Source organism: Carlito syrichta, unplaced genomic scaffold (genome assembly GCF_000164805.1).
Source record: "Carlito syrichta isolate Samal-C Ts95f unplaced genomic scaffold, Tarsius_syrichta-2.0.1 Scaffold306949, whole genome shotgun sequence".
NCBI classification, from domain to species: Eukaryota; Metazoa; Chordata; class Mammalia; order Primates; family Tarsiidae; genus Carlito; species Carlito syrichta.
The window spans coordinates 625368-643793 of NW_007251045.1; the positions used below are offsets into that span (position 1 = coordinate 625368).

Consider the following 18426-nt stretch of genomic DNA (forward strand, 5'->3'; position numbering starts at 1 on the left):
CCTCAGCCTCCCAAAGGCGCGGGATTACAGGCTGAGCCACCGAGCCTGGCTTGTATATATATTTTTAACATAGACACATCTCTGTGTTCCCTCCTTGGATTCCATGTCGCCAGGTTAGGGTGGTCTGTCTGCAAGGGTGGCGGGCCACGGCAGTGAGCACTGGCTTCAGTGTGGCTGGTCCAGTGCACCAGGCCCATGTTACCCTTTCTTTTCTCTGTCTAGGGTCTCTTTTCTCTCTCTGGGGTCCCTCGTGGCTCTGGTTGGCTACAGAGAGTGACTGTCTCCCTTGAGGAGGAGGAGCCTACCTCAAGCTAGGATCACTGTATGTAGCCTGACTCGCCTCCTGTATCCTCCAAGAAAACATTCATGAGAAATTCTTGGAGCTGCAGCTCCAAGAAGCCCCTGCAACACCTCACCTTGTCTTTGACTGGTGACTGCCAATGTCAGACCAGAGAAGACAACTTCATAATGTCATTGGTGTTGCAAACCTTTTTCCAGTCTCCACCAATATGGAACCTTATGGATCCTGTCTCCGTGTATCGAAAAGGACCCCCTAAAACTCATCTGTCTGCTTAACTCAGAGTCAAGTCCTGAAACGTGCATAGCTCCTTCCTTGCCTTCTTTAGTCCTGCCTGGTGTCTGCACTGGAGGCTCCACTCATGCCCTCAGAGCCCCTGGGCTCAGTAGCTGCAGCAGCATCTCCAAACTTGGTGACTGGCCAGAGGCTGCTGGAAAAGGAAGGCTCTGCCACTTGACTTCCTGTTCCAGTATTCCAGAGGCTCTGGGGTTCTCAGGACATGGTTTATTCACAGCCCTAGACTCCTACCCTCTGAACGAGCTTCTGCACAGAATACAGGCCCAGGGGGGTCATGGCAACAACTGCCTGCTGGAGTGAGCACCATGCCTTCCCATGGCCGCAGTTCCCAAGCGAAGACAGCGTTTGCAGCACAGTCTGTCCGCCCTAGGTTCATAGTTGACACTCAGTGTGCCACTACCCACGATCCAGGACCGCAGACTCTACTGACCCTCCATAGAAAGCAGGGAGGAGAAGAAGGGAAAGGCTGGGTTTTGGGTCAGTCCCTGGCAGCCATCTGCCACCTATGAACTGTGAAGATAAAGTTCCCATGAGTGATTAATAGTGGCAAGCAGACTCCCACTGGGAAAGGACCTCTGTTCCCCAGGGGAATGTTTGAGCCTAGTCCAACTGCCGCCTCTCCTGGAGGAAAGCACCTAGGCATATCTGTCACCTCCACAGGGACAAGGACAGCAACTGTGGTAGTAGGTGGAGACGGGGTCTTTGTTGATGTCACCCTCCTGGTGTCTGTCTTGCATATTTAATCATATTGAAGGTCCTTTCCAGTGTGGCTAAGATGCTCTTCCCATACCCTCCAGTTACTGCGTTCCTGACACCCCGTCCTGCCAGGAGTAGGTTCGTCGTAACCAGGCCTTCTCTGGTACGAGCCTCCTTGTAACAGGCCACAGGCCTGCAGGACCCCAAAGATAGCAGGTCCCCATCCCTAGAACCTGTGGATGTTACCTTGTGTGATACAGTTTTTGCAGGTATGATGGAGAGAAGGATCTTGAGATGGAGAGATAATCCCAGATTATCCAAGTGGGCCCTACACGCCATCACAGGTGTGCTTATAAGATAGGGGCAGAGAGAGGTTACTCGGGAGAAGCCACGGGAAGATGGAGGCAAAGGCTGGAGGGATGCAGTCACTGTCAAGGAACTGCGGCAGCCACCAGACGCCAGGGAAGGCAAGAAGGGACGGGTGCTGTCTGGTGCCTGCGGAGAGAGTGGGACTCTGTCAACACATTGAATTGAGTCCTGTGAGACTGATTTTGGACTTCTGGCCTCCAGAACTCTGAGATGATACATTTCTGTTGTTTTAAGCCACCAAGCATGTGGTCATTTGTCACAGCAGCCACAGGAAAGGATCCCATTCACCCGCACACTTGAGGTGTGTCCTTGTGATTCCAAGCTCCTGCTCAGGGCACTGTGGAGTAGCCAGGGCAGAGGGGAGCCTTTAAGCAGGGGAGTGACTGGAGCTGGTTCTCATTGGGAAGGTCCCAGTTCCTGAGTGGGGGCAGGAGTGGACAGCACTAGATGGCGTGGCCGTCTAGATGGGAGGGGGAGTGGCTTGTGGCAGGAAGGAGGCGGGGCCGTGGACAGATGTGAGGAACGAGTCCTCAGGAGACTTGGGCATGGGTGAGGTTGGGGTGGTGAGAGGGCCATGCCTGCTTTGGGACAGATGCTGCCTTCATGTGGAGAAGGCAGCTGGGGATCCCCACCCTGAAGGAGCCCTCGCAAGAGCAAGCGGGAGCCCACGCTGGGCCTGACCGTGTGAAGATCGCGTGCATCACCGCCCTACGCGAACACACACGCTATACCTGTCCCCAGCCCTCAAACCAGTGCTGCTCCCCAGAAGAGGCAGCAGGAGGGCACAGCACCAGTCCCCTGCTGAGCTTCTCGATTCTGCCTGCCACTGGGCCCTTCTGAGGATCCCAGGGAGGGCAGGATGTGAGACCATGCTCGGCCTCCCAGCTTAGGAATAAAACATACTCGAGATCTTTTTCTTAGAAACAGATTCACTGAGTTTGGGAAGCTAAAGGTGAATGTTCAGAGGGCTTCAAGGGGAAAAGGACACCTCTCTTTGTTTGGGATCCCAAGGTCTAAACCTCAGCTGTACTTCCGAGAATAAAGCCCAGGGTGCTTTGTGAGCCCTGTCATAAGCCCAGAGGCTGTTTTCTGACTGCCTGTGCAGGCTAGCATCGAAGTTGAGCGGCAGCCCTCACCCCTGCCCTGCCTTCCACCAGATGAGCCAAGCGCCCCAGGGAAAGAAAGGGCCTGGGAACCTGGCCACTGAGCCCAGCAGGGCCTGTGGGCAGAGGAGGGTGAGGCAGGCCAGCTCCCGTGGGTGCTGCTGTGAAGGCGCTGTGTGCATCCTCCCTACGACCCAGGCCGAGCTGGTTCCTGCAGCCACGGCTGGAGCATGTGGCTCTGGTGTCAGAGCTGGGTTCGGATCACAGCTCTGCAGCATATTGCTGTGGGAAGTGGGGCATGTCACTTCATTTCTCTAAACCTCAGTGGCCTCTCCTTTAAAATGGAGAGAAGAAGAAAATGTACATAAGGGCTCAGTCTATGGTGAGCCCTCAGCAAACAGAGTTCCATACTGTGTGTCCTGAGCAACTGGCTGCCCCAGGGGGTCCCTCCACATGCCAGGGAGAGCATGGCCTGAATGTGTGTCCAGACCACAGAAGACACCTGGATTCCTGGCTTCCCATGCCAGCCCACCCTTCAACTGACCACATGACCTTGCTCATGTCCACTGCCTGCTCCCACTGAGCCTTCTCATGTGTTTTGTGCACATAACTGTCCCCATCCCTGCTTTCCCCAGTGTGATGTGTGGGAAGGAACCTCCTCGGCTGCAGAGTACTCTGTGCTCAAAGCAGCAAGCACCCTCACCTTGAACTTGGGGGTGGCTAATGCATGGAAGAGGGGTGGCGTGGGAAGGGCAGGTACCAACAAGTTAGAACCAACGTGCATGCCTGGGAAGGAGGCGGAAAGTAAATCAGTCCCCGTGTGTGCTGCCTCCTGGCTCCTAATGCTACAATCTGCTTGAGTATTTTCTCTGCCATCTGTCAGCAGCTCTAAAATATGTGGCCTTATTCTGTCCTGTTCCCTGTGTTTACATCTGGTTAGCAAGATTCAGCTGGGGAGGTAAATGTTATGGAAGGCAGCAGGCACGATGGGCCTCACAACAGCACTTCTGCTTAACCTTTGCTACTCACATTTACACTTTCATTTTTATTTTTTTGAGTCAGGATCTCACTCTGTGGCCCTGGCTGGAGTGCAGTGGCATGATCATGGCTCACTGCAGCCTTGATCTCCTAGACTCAGGTGATCCTCCCACCTCAGCCTCCTGAGTAGCTTGGACTACAAGCATGCGCCAACACACCCAGCTCATTTTTTTTTTTGGTAGAGACAAAGTCTCGCTAAGTTGTCCAGGCTGGTCTCAAACTCCTGGGCTCAAGTGATTCTTCCACCTCAGCCTCCCAAAGTGCTGGGATTACAGGCATGAGCCACCGTGTCTGGCCCATATTTTCATTTAAAAAATAAAAAAAAACTGTGTATGTAACACCTCTTGTCCACCCAGAACTTGACACAACAGTATTGCATCTATACCTCACTCAAAGCACACGGGGTGGATTAGGACTTTTTGGTGGCAAGGGATAGAAACAACAACTCACACTTAGCTTAAGAATAAAAGGGAGTTTATTGATTTTTGTGATGAAAAGTCCAGAGGTAGGGATGGTTTCAGGCAGGGCTGTGTTCAGGGCTCACATGGTCTCCACAAGGTGGCCCCCTTGCCTCTGTGGGTTACACTTAGGTTTTCCTTCCACTAGACCCCACCCCACCCCATGAAAAGGGGCCTTTTTCAGTGGTCCCAACAGAAGAACTCGGATCATGTGCCCAGTGCTGACCCAGTCTCTGAGTGTCCAGGAGTTTGGAAGGCTCTGACTGGTGTGGTCTGGCTCACTGGCTCAGCCCTGCAGCCGAGACTGGGTCAGGTCCCGGAGACCCCAGGACTGAGCACGGGAATGTGATGATCTTGCAAGGGGCTCATCAGGGTACTGTTGACCAGCAAGGGTTGACAATGGCTGTCCTCTTGAGACCCAGGGTAGGTGGCCTGCCCTGTGTCACACAGGGGCATGGCCCACATGCTACTGTCCAGCCGGCTGGCTCCACGGACCTCCTCACTCCTGCTGCTCAGAGCAGCGGCCACAGCCCCAGCTGCACATCAGAATCACGACAGGAAACGAGCTTGAAAAATACCCATGCCTGGGCCCCACTCCCAGAACAAAGAAATGAGATGCTTGGGGATGGTACGTGGGCTTTAGTACTTCTCAAAAGCTCCCAGGTGATCGTGCTGTGCCACCAAGTCAAGAACCAGAGGATCAGAGGTCCTCTTCCTCCCCCCCTATGGTACAGCCCTCAGCGTTACAAGTTGGGTTGCCAGAAAATCCAGGTGACTCTTTGGTGATGAGGTGTGTGGGAGGAGGGTCGGGATCAGGAGAGCTGGGGTGTGACCCTGTGCAGAGAGGAGCTGGCCTGGCCTTGTCTGCACGGTGTGAGGGCAGCTGGAAGCAAATCCAGGCTGTCTCGGCGGAAGGAGATTCTGCTTGCAGCTGAGCCCGGCTGGCTCCCCTTTCTCACCTTGAGCGTCCCTAGCTACAGCATGTAAATTAGTTTAGCAGTTGTCCAGCTGGCAGTGCACACTCAGGAGGGTGAGAAACCGAGGCCCCAGACGAGAGGCACTTCCCTTCCGTCGTGTGACAGTGAGGTGGGACAAGCCCTGTGTGCAAACCCAAGTTGCTGCTGGCCTCCAGAGTCCCTTCTCCCTCTCCTAGGACCAGAGGAAGAAGTTAAACGTGTAGCTGCTGAGGGGCATGCTCTTCCCTGTGATAAGACACAGGCAATGGAAAGAAACCGCTGGCCCCATGGCCACATCTGCTGGCCTGAGGTGACCACCCACCTCTTCCTTACGCCCTCCTGCCTCTCCACCTGGTTCTCTAAAGCGGAAAGGGAGCCCACGTTGCTGGCGAGTGCCCTTGGTAGGCTAGGGCCTGTCTCTACAGAGGGGCAGATTGAGGCCACCAGAGGCATCAGAACTCGCCCCAGGTCACAAGGCGGCAAATTCCTAGTGCTGGATCCTCAGCCTTCCCGAAGCCGAGTCCTTGCCTGTCACCCTGCGTGACACCTACAGTTCCTCAATGTACTGCGGATGTCTCATGTCCCCACCCACACCCATTGTTTTACAAATACACTTTGCTTCATTCACTACCCATGATCAGTTTTAGTGTCCCGCCTATCACTGTGACATGACTCAGCACAAGGACCCCGGAGTCACACACGTGCCCCTCAGGGCTTCTGCCCAGCACATCTTGACAGACGACTGCAGCACGTCACTCTGGTTTTCAGCAAGATCCTTTATTTATCTTCTGTTCCCCAACCATGTCACATGAGCACAGGTGGCCATTGTGCTACCTGTGTGGGCTGTTGGCTTTGTAAACGTAGGGCAGTCAGGATGTAGAAATCATGCACCTCAAGTGATTCTGTAACAAGGCAATGAGTACAAAGACTTCAGGTATGTTTCAATTTCTGCCTCTTCCTGCATTCTCATCACTGACATTAAATATCTGTGTAGACATTTTACTCCAACGTAGACATGTTCTCTGTGCACACTTGCTAGTGATTACCTAGCGCATTTTGCATTGTGTTTACTTTGGACAGCTGTACCTCACAGAAGCTGCTGGTTTCCATTCCAATCTAAACACTGAACCTGACCTGTGACCGGCTGTATATTCCAGACCACACCCTGGCCTTATACATCGGACACTGTCCATAATGCATTATTCAAAAAGGCTCTCTTAGTATGACTGGCCAGCAGCATATTCACACATCTGTGCACACAGGCTGTTTCCAGACTGAGGCCTCAAGCTGACCTCCTGGTGCCGTCTCCTCTGGGAAGAGAGCTGCATGTTCTTCACAGGAGGCCAGAAAGCCAGCACAGTGACCATGGGTCCTTCGGGTTTGTAGGTCCTCCCTGTGTCCTCACTGACACCCTGACTCGGCTCACTGTCACTCAGTGCACATCTTTGTGCAGTGACAGAAACTCAGGGCCGACTCTCACTAGCTCTGAGTCTAGTGTTTGAACTTTTACATATAGACAAATAAATGAAAAAAAACATAGGCAGCAGAACTCCAAAGCAAAACAGACACTTTGGCCAGATCTATGATTCCAGGTCCGCCAGAGAAAGGCTTTTTCAGAATGTCACCGGAGGAGTGAGGACTCATCCCGCCAGCGCTCCTGCCAGCCAGCCTACGTGGTCTTAACGTTCACCACCTCGGACTCAAAACCGCTGCACTGGCAATCTTCCAGCCTGGTTTGGCAGTAGGGCTTCTGTAGGCAGTGAGGTAAGTGGATCCCACGTTCTAGGGCTGACCCGGGTGAGCCGCAGTGTGGCTGTCTTTCAGCTCTGTAGGAAAGTGGTGTTTCAAGAACAGCCTCGCCCTACCAGCCGAAGGCTTTTGTCATCAGGGACCTGATGGGTGAGGGTGAGCGATGGTGACAGGTTCCCTGGCCTGGACGCTGTGCACCACCCCATCATGTCTGGCAGCCTCTCCAGCCCTGCCCTGTGGTGGCTGAAGGGTCCCTTGTGTGCCAGCATCAGAGGCCAAGGTCTCCTGCTCTCTGATTTGCAGTTTCCAGTTTAGTTTTGTTTTCTTCTTTCAAGATGACCACAAGAAGTTTTGCATTTTTACATTCAGACAAATAACCATTCAGTTACTCTCTTTCAGAGCACTGAAAAAACAGAGTAGCAACATAACACAGACTTACAAGGGCACCAAGTCTCTGGTCACAGAGTCAAACGAATGCACTATTAGGCCAGAAAGGAATCTCAGAAGCAAATGATGGGGAGGAAAAAAAACCTAAGGAAATACAAGCTGAAAAGTGTCCATTTACAATAACCAAAGGAAAGAGGGACTCAACATGGTACAAAATCCCCAATGAGAGCTCTCTGTGGAGGCAGGTTTCTGAGTGTGGAATCGCAGCATGGCGGGGCTGGACTGTGCTGCAGTCCGCCCAGGCTTGCCTCGGCTTCTCTCGCCGGCTCCAGCAGTCTAAGTTCTCTCATCGTCCTGGAGCAAAGATGAAATCGAGTGCCTGCCGCTCAGCCGCTGCAACGTTCGGATGCCACAGATCCACCATGAAAACCACCCGAGGGCCGTCCTCTGCTGAACCTGGGGGGAGGGAGGGCAACAGGAGGGGCTCAGTCTACCCCGGAACAAGGACCCCGCAAAGCTGGACTACACAGGCACCACTAGGGCATCCTGCCCCTTGACTGGAACCAGAAGTCCTCCTTCTATCACGAATGTAAGCGCAGCTGCATGAGGGTCTGAGCAGATGGACAAGAGCAGACAGGAGCTGGAGGTAGGGATGGCTAGTCAGAGCACAGAGAATTGACAAAGCAGGGACACAACTCTACATGACACTGTCATGGTGGGTAAGGGGCATCAGACATCTGTCAAAACCCACAGGATGTGCAATGCCAAGAATGACCCCTAATGCAAACTCCGGAGCTTAGGTGATAATCACGTGTCAATATCGGCTCATCAGTTGTAACCAAGAGGGGACATTGTGTATAGTGGGGGCGGGTGACATAAGAGGCCTGCTTTCTACTTCTCAATTCTTCTAGAAGCCTATTAATAAAACTACTCTAAAAAATAAAGTACAAAAAAAATCACGTGGGAAAGCGATCACTCACCTTCATGGAACGCGGTGTGCAGGAAAGAGTCATCAAAGAGCAGACAGCGCCCTTCCGCCCAGCACTGAGGCTCTCCCCCCACCACCAGCTCACAGCCATTTGGGGTTTTCAGACCTCGTGGAAAGAAGAGAGAAAGCGTGAAGGCAGGCAGATTTAGGGAAGGCCAGGAGGCAAGGAGTGGTCTGCTTTGGTGGGAGCTTTCAACTTTCAAGGCACCCGACCTTCTGCCTCACGTTCCCAGGGCCCGTGCTATGCTCTGAATGTCTGTGTCCCCACGAAGTTCATGCGTTGAAACCTAGACCCAGGTTGATGTTGTTAGGAGGTGGGCCTTTGGGAGGTGACCAGGGCATAAAGGCCCAGCCCTCACGAATGGGATCAGGGCCCTTAGGAAACAGGCCCAAGGGTGCTCATTCACCTCCTTCAATCAGGAGAGGCACAGTGAGGAGGCACCATTTGTGAACCAGAAGTGGACCCTCGCCACACCCCGAGTCTGTTGGTGCCTTGATCTTGGACTTCCTGCCTCAGTACTGTGAGCAACACGTCTGCTGTTTATCTAAGCCACCACTTAGATCCTCACTGTGCGCTTGGCGAAAGCTCAGTCCTTCATTGGCTTCATCTATTCTAGGTCATGGAGTCCTCTGATTAAAGCCACAGACCAAGGCCTGCATTGCCCTTTTGAGATTCCTGAAGCCCAACTATGGGACCCCTAGAAATCGAGGGAGGCTAGGTTTAGAACCCTGCACTGCCCAGTAACTGTGTTTACTATAGACAGGCCTCTGGGGCTACTTTCTTTGCAAGTAAAAGTGCAAAGGCTCAGAGTGTTTTCCTCTCCCTGTAAGTTCATTTTGAGGCCGGAGGTTTGCATGGTCTTAGTCTAAGTTCTCATTCTCAGGAACTGGAGGATGCCACTAAGGGAAATGCCTGCGCTTCAAGAGGAAACAGGTCGACACCTTTGTAAGGAGCGACAGGCTCGAACTGCGGTAGTGAGGCCCCGGCTGGGTAGTGTCATCCAGGAGGGTGGGCCTCCATGCCCCGTGCCCCGTGCACGGCATGTGTGTACCCCTGTGCCCCACTTGCAATCCAACGGTCTACAGAAACACTTGACCCCCATCACTCCTCAGTGTTCTGTACACAGAGGTGCCACTGCCGCCGTCTAATGACTGAAGAAGGGGTCAGAGTAACCTGATAGCTCTCAGAAGAATGACCCAGGGGCAGTGGAGCCCTGGAAGAGGGTTGGGGACAGTGGTGGTCTCGTCTGTGTTCAGTGACTCACTGTGACAATGACCCTGGGCTAGCTGGCATTTCCCCTCTGATTTAATATCCTTTATGACAAAAACGAAGCAGCTTTCTCTCCAGCAGTCAGAGTATTTTAATGCACTCTTTCACCCAGAAATAATGCCTCCAGGAAGCACGGACAGAGTCATAATTCAAATGAAGAGGGCACATGGAGGAGAAGGAAGGACAGTGGACCTGGGGATAGACACTGGCTCTGACCCTTATGTACTGTGTGACTCTGGGCAAGTCACTCAGCCTCTCTGAGCCATCCCCTCCTCATCTGTAAAGAGGGGTCATTTACATGAACCTTCCAGGGCTGCTATGCAACCTTTGTCCTTGTTACCAAGAACTGAAGACTCACTGTGTCTTCCTCCTCAGGTTTGTGGTAAATAAACACTTTACAGACATCGTGTCACCCACTTTCCAGACAGAGCGACTGAGAAGTTACGTGCTCTGGTGAAAAGTTACTCGCTAAGCTGAGGCTGTCTGGCTCTAAAAAGCAGGCTCTCGTAAAACTGGACGCTGTGATACAAATGCTGGTTATTACGGTATTAGCAATGGTATTAGAGTGACTGCTGCCTGTCTTGGAGTTAATAAGCTTCAACTCTCAGTAGTACATTTCATCAGATCAGCTGAGACTGTCCAGCCCGACTGGAACCCAGACTTCCCGCTATGGCCAACAACAGCTTGAGAGTTGGGTTGTGAGGCCAGCCCAGGTGGAGGGCGCCCTAGGCCATGTCTGCCTTTGGTGTGCGCCCTTGCTAGCTGGTTCTGGTGGAGAAGGTCTTTAGGAATAGGGAATTCTCCGCAGGGACAGCCATCCCAAGGGTTTCACAAAGCGGCTCCCCTTTCTCTGGGTCACTAAATGACTCACTGCCACACGCCATGGTGCAATTGAAAAGCGACCTTGACTGCCAGCTTGACACCCTGCTGCTTCCTGTCCTCTGCTGCTCACTTCATCCGCTCCAGGCTTCCAGTGGTCCCCCATTCCTGCCTGTTGCCCACTAACCAGCTTAGCTGGCAGAAATGATCAATACTTCCCAAACGGAGCACTCAAGTAGCTCTTGGGGAAAGAGTCAGGCCCCGCTCCTGGCCTTGGACAGTCCCACAAGGGCCAGCCTCCTCTATGGCTCAGGGCTGGCAGCTCTGTCCCCATCAACCCCCAGAGGAAGGAGGATGGAGAAAGAGCCCTGTCTACCAGCGGCCTCCATGCCAGGTAGCTGGTGCCCAGCACACAGAGTGGGCAAGGTGAACACGATGATCCACTGACACCACCCAGCTGGGCCCCTGGAAATCTGATGACACATGCACAGAAGAACAAGAGTTCAGCTGTGCTTATGTAGCCAGAATTGGCTGGACACACTCCTGCATTTTCATGTGATGTTTGCTGGGAGTTTGCAACAGTGCAGCTGAAACATCCCAGCCCCATACAAGACGCTGCCTGATGGGTGGGCCCGGAGCTGTCCCGCCATCCCGGGTCCCAGGTAATGCCACCTCCAAAGGCAGCTCACGGCAGGGCTCAACAAATGTGTTCCAAACAGATGGGTTGTGCAAACAAGGAGAGTGGCTGGAGCGTCAGTGGTCCACAGGGCCAACTGCCTTAGTCCCAGCTCAGACAGAAGGCAGACAAAGAGGACACCGGGCGGCTTCTCAGGACACAGTTCCAAAACTGTAGGCACCTCCACCTTCAGCCAGGTAGGCGGCAGAGGCGTGGCTACTGGGACCTACTAGGCTTATCCTGCTTCTGACCCCATTTTCTAGACGCCCTCTCTGTCAACATACAAGGTCATGTGACTCCAACACTTTGTTTCCTTCCTGGGTGGCTATTAATGTGGGCATGGCAGTGTAAAGAGGGAAATGCTGAGGAAACCCAGCCAGGGAGCTCGCCTGAGCTGTGGAGAACAACCACACTGCAGTGGGATGTCATCCAAGAAGGTTTCCTGCCATCCACGGGAACACGGAGGGTCCACTTTTTCTGTCAAGTACCTGGTAAGGCTGAAAAAAGAATGACAGGCCACAGCAAGGGCCCATGTGGGCGTGATCCGCTCACCCACACGCATGGGGTATGGTGCTGATGCACGCGACAGACACAGCCCACAGGAGGCAGACCCCACACCTTTCCTGTCACCAGCCCTTCCTACTCAACACACCTGCTCTGGGCTCTACACATCAGTCCTCAAATGCCCTTCCCCATGTGTCATTCTGAAGCTTTAAAAACAATGAGGAAGGGAAAACTTTCAAAAGAAAAGCAGCCTTCCCCTTTGCCACGGCCTCCATGCCCACTGGTGTCCGCTCCCACCGACCTGTCCAACCTCAGCCCACACCACTGGTCTCCCCCAACTCCCAGGGGAAGACTGCTCTCCTGTGCTCCACCGTGGCAGTGCAAGTCAATCCTCCAGGGTCAGACCCATTGTCCCAGAGCACCCTGTCTGCAGCCCTTGTGGCTTCTGGTCTCCGAGTGTGCTTGGGGCCCTGCACGGCGGCCTCACTGATCATGGCCATCAGGTGGACTCTCTCTCACCACTGAGAGGAATTCTCGGCCCGGCCTGCCATGCACCTGACACTTAAGACTTCTGTTCCTCCAAACAGCCCTAGAGGCAGGTGTCATTACCTCTGCTTTAGAGAGGAAAAAATGGAGGCTCAAAGAGTTGTGAGGCCCGCCCAAGGTCACCCAGTAAATGGGGTGAAGCCAGGACCCGAGTCCAGGCTGTTTGCTTCCAAAGCCTGTTCATTTTCCAGTTACCTGAGGAATGAGACCATGTTTTATGGATTTTGTTCACATAGTCCAACATAGCATTTGATCATAGTAGCTACCAGTTGCCATTTACCAAATGCCACACATGCCAGGCACTGTGCCAAGTGGCCATGTAAGATGCGACTTATTGAATCCTCTCAACACTCTGTGAAGGAAATACTATCTCCCCATTTTACAGATGAAGAACTGAGGCATGGAGAGACCCAGTTACTTGTCCAAATTCTTACAGCTGACTACCAATTTAGGCTACCTCTCCCAGAGCCTCTACCCTGTCCGGCCTCTAGTCTTGAAACACCAACCATGTCAGTTGCTCTGATCTAGTTATCTCTTCTCCTTTCAAGCAGTGAAGTCCTCTGTTCAAACCACTTCTTACTCAGAATCCCCACCCAGGAGAAGCAGAGCTGCTGCTGTGGGTGAAGCAGGGAGGCAGGCCTGGCGCCTCCAGCTCGGCCCTAAGAGCCGGCCCTGACAATGCAAGCCTGCTCCAGCCTATACACCAAACCCCTCTTTCTGCCCCCCCTTGTTCCTTTTTGAAGCTGCTGCCGCTGAGGCTACCTCAGCACACTCTAGCCCGGGATGCTCACCGGGGATGCCACCAGCCCTCACGAGGATCGAGGCATTCTGGGAACTAGTGCCTCTGTTGCCACGTTGTTTCTAAGCCTCCCTTTATAGAGTACTCCCTCTGTATCAGGCTCTGCAATGCATGTTATCTGACTGGATCCTCAAAATAACTCGGAGGGATGATCTTTTTACCTCCGCCTCCCAGATAAGGAAACTGAGGTCAGACAGGCGAAGTAACTTGCCCAAAGTAACACAGCTCAGGGTGGGGACAGGGTGCACACAAAGGCAGTCTAACTCTGGACGCTGTTTGCAAAACCCTGCCATACACAGTACACATCCTACCAATTTCCTTAGAATCTGAATAAAATACATGTAATATCAAGGATGGCTTCACCCTTGCTGATTCCAAAGACACAACGTATCTTTCACAACCTCCTGAGAGTCACTGTGAACCTCAGGAATTACTGTAACAGCCTTTGGCTTCCAGCTGTGCTGGTCAGTATATGTGGCTACTGAAATTTGAATTAAACGAAGCCAAGCGTGGTGGCTCACACCTATAATCCCAGCACTTTGGGAGGCCGAGGTAAAAGGGTTGCCTGAACCCACGGGTTCGAGACCAGCCTAGGCAACTTGGCAAGACCTCATCGCTACAACAAATCAAACATTAGCCAGGCATGGTGGCAAGTGCCTGTAGTTCTGGCTACTTGGAAGGCTGAAGCAGAAGGACTGCCGGAGCCTAGCCGGTCGAGGTTGCAGTGGCTGTGAGCGTGCCACTGCACTCCAGCCTGGGCAACAGAGAGAGACTGCAACTCAAAAATAATAACAATAATTAAATGAATGAAAAACTTAGTTCCTCAGTTGCCAGAGCCACATTTTAAGCACTCGATACTTGCCTGTGGCTAGCAGCCACCATTTTGGATCATGAACATTCCTGAACAATCTTTCCATCACGACAGAGGGTTGTTCTGGACAGAACGTCTGTCAGAAATTAGGTTTCTTTCTGGCTCAGCCTGTGCTGTTACTGACAGCTCACAGGGGGCTCATCAACTCTTCAGAAAAGGCGGGGAGGAGCGTGGGACCCACCTCAGGCTAGGTGAGCTCTTGCAACGTCCCATTCCCACAAGGCAGAGGGACCGCACTGGCACACACGCATGCTGGGAGACCCATGCCTGCAACCTACCTAGGTGGCAGCGGATGCGGATGTTGGTGGGCCCATAGTGCTCCGTGATCATGGTCCCGGGGCTCAGCACAGAGATGCACGCGTTCCCAAAAACATTGTTCCCAATACAGGTCCGAAGGCTTCCAAGCAAGCGGTACGTCCGTGGGCACTTCCTGCAGTTCCTGGGAACACAAACCCCCTGATTGACCAAGTAAAAGGTGAACCATTCCCCGCTGGGCGTGCTGTTCATTTTCCATCCTTGTGGGAGGCTGCAGTTCGAGAAAGCTTTGTAGAGGGCCTCAAACTCGCACAGAACAGTCTGGAAGTTGCGCTCCAGCAGTTCTACATCATGTTTCTGCGCGTCCCGGGAGAAGTAGGGCGTGGTGGGGAGGTCGGGCAGGAAGAAGACCTCGGGCTTCTGGATGGAGGGCCGGCTGTTGAGGTAGCGGCCCTGCTCGCGGATGCCCTTGTGGATGCGGCCCATGCCCGACCAGGAGTACCGCTTGGCGTACTCCTGCAGGTTGTGGTAGAGCTTCTGGTTGAGGCCCTCGTTGTGGGCGCAGCGCACGCACTCGGGGGACTGGCAGTACACGAAGCCGTTCTGCAGCCCGGCGGCATCAGAGGCCTGCATGAGAGAGTTGACCGAGACGTAGGGCCGTGGCTGCTCCCGGCCCACATGATAACAGTACCACACAAACAGGACCAGCAAGCAGGCCACGGTGACCACGGCCATGGTGTCGCAGTCCCGCACCGACTGGATGCCGGTGGCGATGCAGTCCCTCAGGCCATCCAGCGACCAGCTCCAGGCCACGAGCCACTCAAGCGACATTTTGGGGGAGGCGGTACTGGGGCGTGAAGCAAGGTCAGTCAGTCCGCGGGAATCCCAAGGGCACCCACACCATGCAGGCTAGCGCACAGGGTACGGGGCAGCTGGGGCAGGGGGAGGCATGGCTGCTGCCGATCCTCAGGTCCCACCGGGGGGGCATAGATGAGCCACCAGGCCGGCAGTGCCCACCACTCACTCCTGGCAAGTCATCGCAGTGGGGTAGAAGGAGCTGGTTTTTGCCACATTAGCAAACAACGCTGGCTACTATGAAAGGTTTTTAAGGAAGTCCAAACCTAGGATGAAAAAAAGGTATACATTTTACACTTGGAAAAGTCCTTGACTGATCATTCTGCAAGGTCCTTATTGGGAGAGGACATACTTTGCAATCTTGGGCATTCTCTCCCCATTCCGCCACGATCCCCATTTCCCAAAATGCCAGTGGTGTTTAATTTGCAACAGGTACTGTCTGATAATTACAGCAGTCCCATCTACTTTGTGCCATCCACAAGACATGCTATTATCCCCATTATACAGATGAAGAAACTGAGGCTCAAAGAAGTCCTGTAACTTACCAGCATCACACAAGCCAGCACAGGGACACAAACCTCATCTGACATCAAAGCCAATGTCTATCCATTTTGCTGTACTATTTCATAGTCAGTTTTTTTTTCTCATTGTAACCCACAGTATTTAATGTTTATATTCCTTTAATCTCTGCACTTTTATTAAACAGAAATATGGATTCAAAAGCAGCTTATAGATGGCAAAGGGATTTAAAACTGCATGTCCTCCATTTTCCTTTCTCTTTCCAGCATTCCATCATTCTTACGCCATCTTTTTTGCCCTCTGACAGGAACTGGGCTAATACCAAGCTGGAAAGGAAGTGGGTATGCTGGGGCCACATCTGTGGCAGACACACAGCAATTTCTGTCTGTCCACCTGAAGACTACCTATTGGCCTGACCCAGGGATTTGTGAAAGTGAATGATGGGGTAGAATAGAAATAAAAGTGCTTCCAGGCCTTTGACTCAGTTTTCCACAACCGACAGCATCTCTAAAACAGCCAGAAGTGCTTGGCCCTTATCTAACCTAGAGGTGTGCCCAGAGCCCACTGTCATGCTAAGTCTGTAAAACTCCAGTAGTGTTTCCCAGAGTTCTCGGACGCCCTTTGTGCATCTGCTGCTTTTCATCTGCTGAGAGCAGCCAGGTCTCTGCCCTATGAGCCTAATACATTGCCTCAACTCAATGCACAATTCAGAACACTCATGTCATCCTCTCCCCTCTCTCTCAGGAATATGGGAAGGCAACCAAAAATATGGGAACACTGTATCTTCCTTTTCCCCCAGGGACTAAATTTGGCCGAACATTCTTGCAGTGCAGCAGAGAGGTTAACAGTCCAAGCTGGAGATGGGCCAGAGCCAGTATTAATCCCAACTCTGAACAGGTCATTTCCCTAGTCTCAGTTTCCTCATCCATTAAATGGGATTAATGTCCATCTCCAAGGACGAAGATGAATGATGGGTGTAAAGCACTTGTGTTTATTCCATGGTGAGCACTCGATATATGCAGGTAATTGCCGGGATGATTAGCAAGCAGACCAAAGGTGGGGCATGGTAGCTCAAGACGCAGAATTCCAACAGCTAAACATAAACCCTGGACATTCCTGTGGCCTTATATTTTGAGTGATTTTTTTTGTCCCAGACTTGCTAAGCTAAAAATGAATGGAAAACCTTAGGTGCTCATTAACTGCCTACTTGCTTCTTCCCAGTTGCAGCTGAATAAAGAATCACTTGACTATAATGTTTAGTAAGTCAGAAACACACATGCTGAATATTCATGATAATTTTTTATGTTTCTAGGAAAAATACAAGAGTGGGGAGGTTAGAAGCGAGATTTTATTTTCCTTGCGCATTCTCAATTTCTTCTCAGATTCAGGAGAACAGAGAAAGGCTGTGACACGCTGGGTGTTAAGAAACCCCTCCAGTCCCCTGTTTCTCTCCTAGTGATGCCATAAACTGGCAGCTGTTTCCTCTTTAGGAAGAAGGAAGAAAATCTGGATAAAAGGTGTTTTGTTTGCAAGCCATCTCCCAAACAGAACCCCAGAATTTCTAAAATTCAGTGTGAAACTATCATGTGTGGGATAACAAGCAGTTTTACTCAAAGGATTTCCCCCACCACTGAGCTAAACCCCTAACTGGAACTTTTAAACTCAGTCTCCCAGGAGGAAAGGTTTTTCTTAAATGTTCTAAGAGTGACATGGTAAAAATTTAACAAGCACCTATTAAGTGTTAGTTCTCATCAGCCATCCTCCTCACTGAAGTTTAAGTCAATCAAAATGCAGACAGAGAAAACAGGGCAGACTACGAGGACACCTCTTCCCCGGACACCCAGCTTACCCCCTCCTCTGGGAAGCTTCATTCTCTGCAGTGCCAGCTGGGAGCCCTCCCTAAGGCTGAGATGGAAACAAAAACAGTGAAAGATCCTGGTACCGTGAACCCCAGCTTCGGACCCTCCCCATGAAATCACAAACAGCACTGAGAACTAAAGGCAGAACTTTTCCTACCTGTCAGTCAGATTTAGTCAAATTATGCTGGTAGGTCCCTGTGCCCAGAGGTAGATGTACAAGCTCATAGCTAAACTGTGACAACAAAAGAAACCCGTACATTGGAAGGGTGATTGGCAGTTTCCTAAGCACTGCTTCAAACGTTTGACCCTCAAAGTCACCCGGCGACAGTGCCCTGTCTCCAGTGGAGAGGGGATGGATGGCCCCCACCACAGCTCCTTGTTCAGTGACCACAGTAACTTCTAGCTTCCTTCACACATCTGTTCCTTTCCATTCATCTGTGTTATTTCTGTCCTCATCGGGGCCGGGGACATCTCATTGCAGCCCTGCTCTTTAATAATATGCGATCCCAGATCTTAAAGATCAGTTGGCTCAGGGGAGTAGGGTTCAAATTCACGACCAGCTGTCAAGTAAGTCTAATCAAATGTAACTCCTGACACAGTGAATGCCTGGGAGACAGTCTCAGGCCTGACCCCATTTATCCAGTTCAGATGACTAGCCCCAGAGGCTGCCCAGTGGTTCCTCCTCCCTGGTCACTCTCAGGATTAGGCCAGGTCACCCTGGAAGCCCCCCAAGGAACAGGACAGCACTGGGCAAGGTGTTAGATGCATGTCACCCTCTCCACTCAGAAGCCAGAGAGCTGCCCTGGGGCCAGCCATTCTCCATAGGACCGGGACGTGGGGGGCTTCCCTCCTCACTCACTTGGCCAGCCTTTCAGCACCCACCTGCCCGGGAGAATGGGAAAGAGGGGAGGGCAGGAGATGGGTTAACACAGATGGTGACCACCAGGAGGTCAGGGAAGGAGGGGGATGGGACGATGGAGCGGTAAGTGTTGCCAGGAAAAGTGGACAATCAGCTAAAGATGAGGGAAGGAGGTTTATGGCGCCTGAGACCTCATGGGACAGAAGAGGAGGGTCACCACGGGAAATGTGGAAGTGGGTGATGCTGAGGGCTGGT

At 52.4% G+C, this 18426-nt stretch overlaps 1 protein-coding gene across 1 annotated transcript; it reads right to left on the reverse strand.

Annotated features, from left to right (window-relative positions):
- Positions 1-5973: 5973 nt before the first annotated feature.
- ASPHD2 (aspartate beta-hydroxylase domain containing 2) lies at positions 5974-14983 on the reverse strand. Its single transcript, XM_008063598.2, is given in 4 exon segments — positions 5974-7807; positions 8332-8445; positions 14103-14947; positions 14949-14983. Coding segments are annotated over 4 exon segments (1104 nt in total). The 3' UTR covers positions 5974-7697.
- Positions 14984-18426: the final 3443 nt, after the last annotated feature.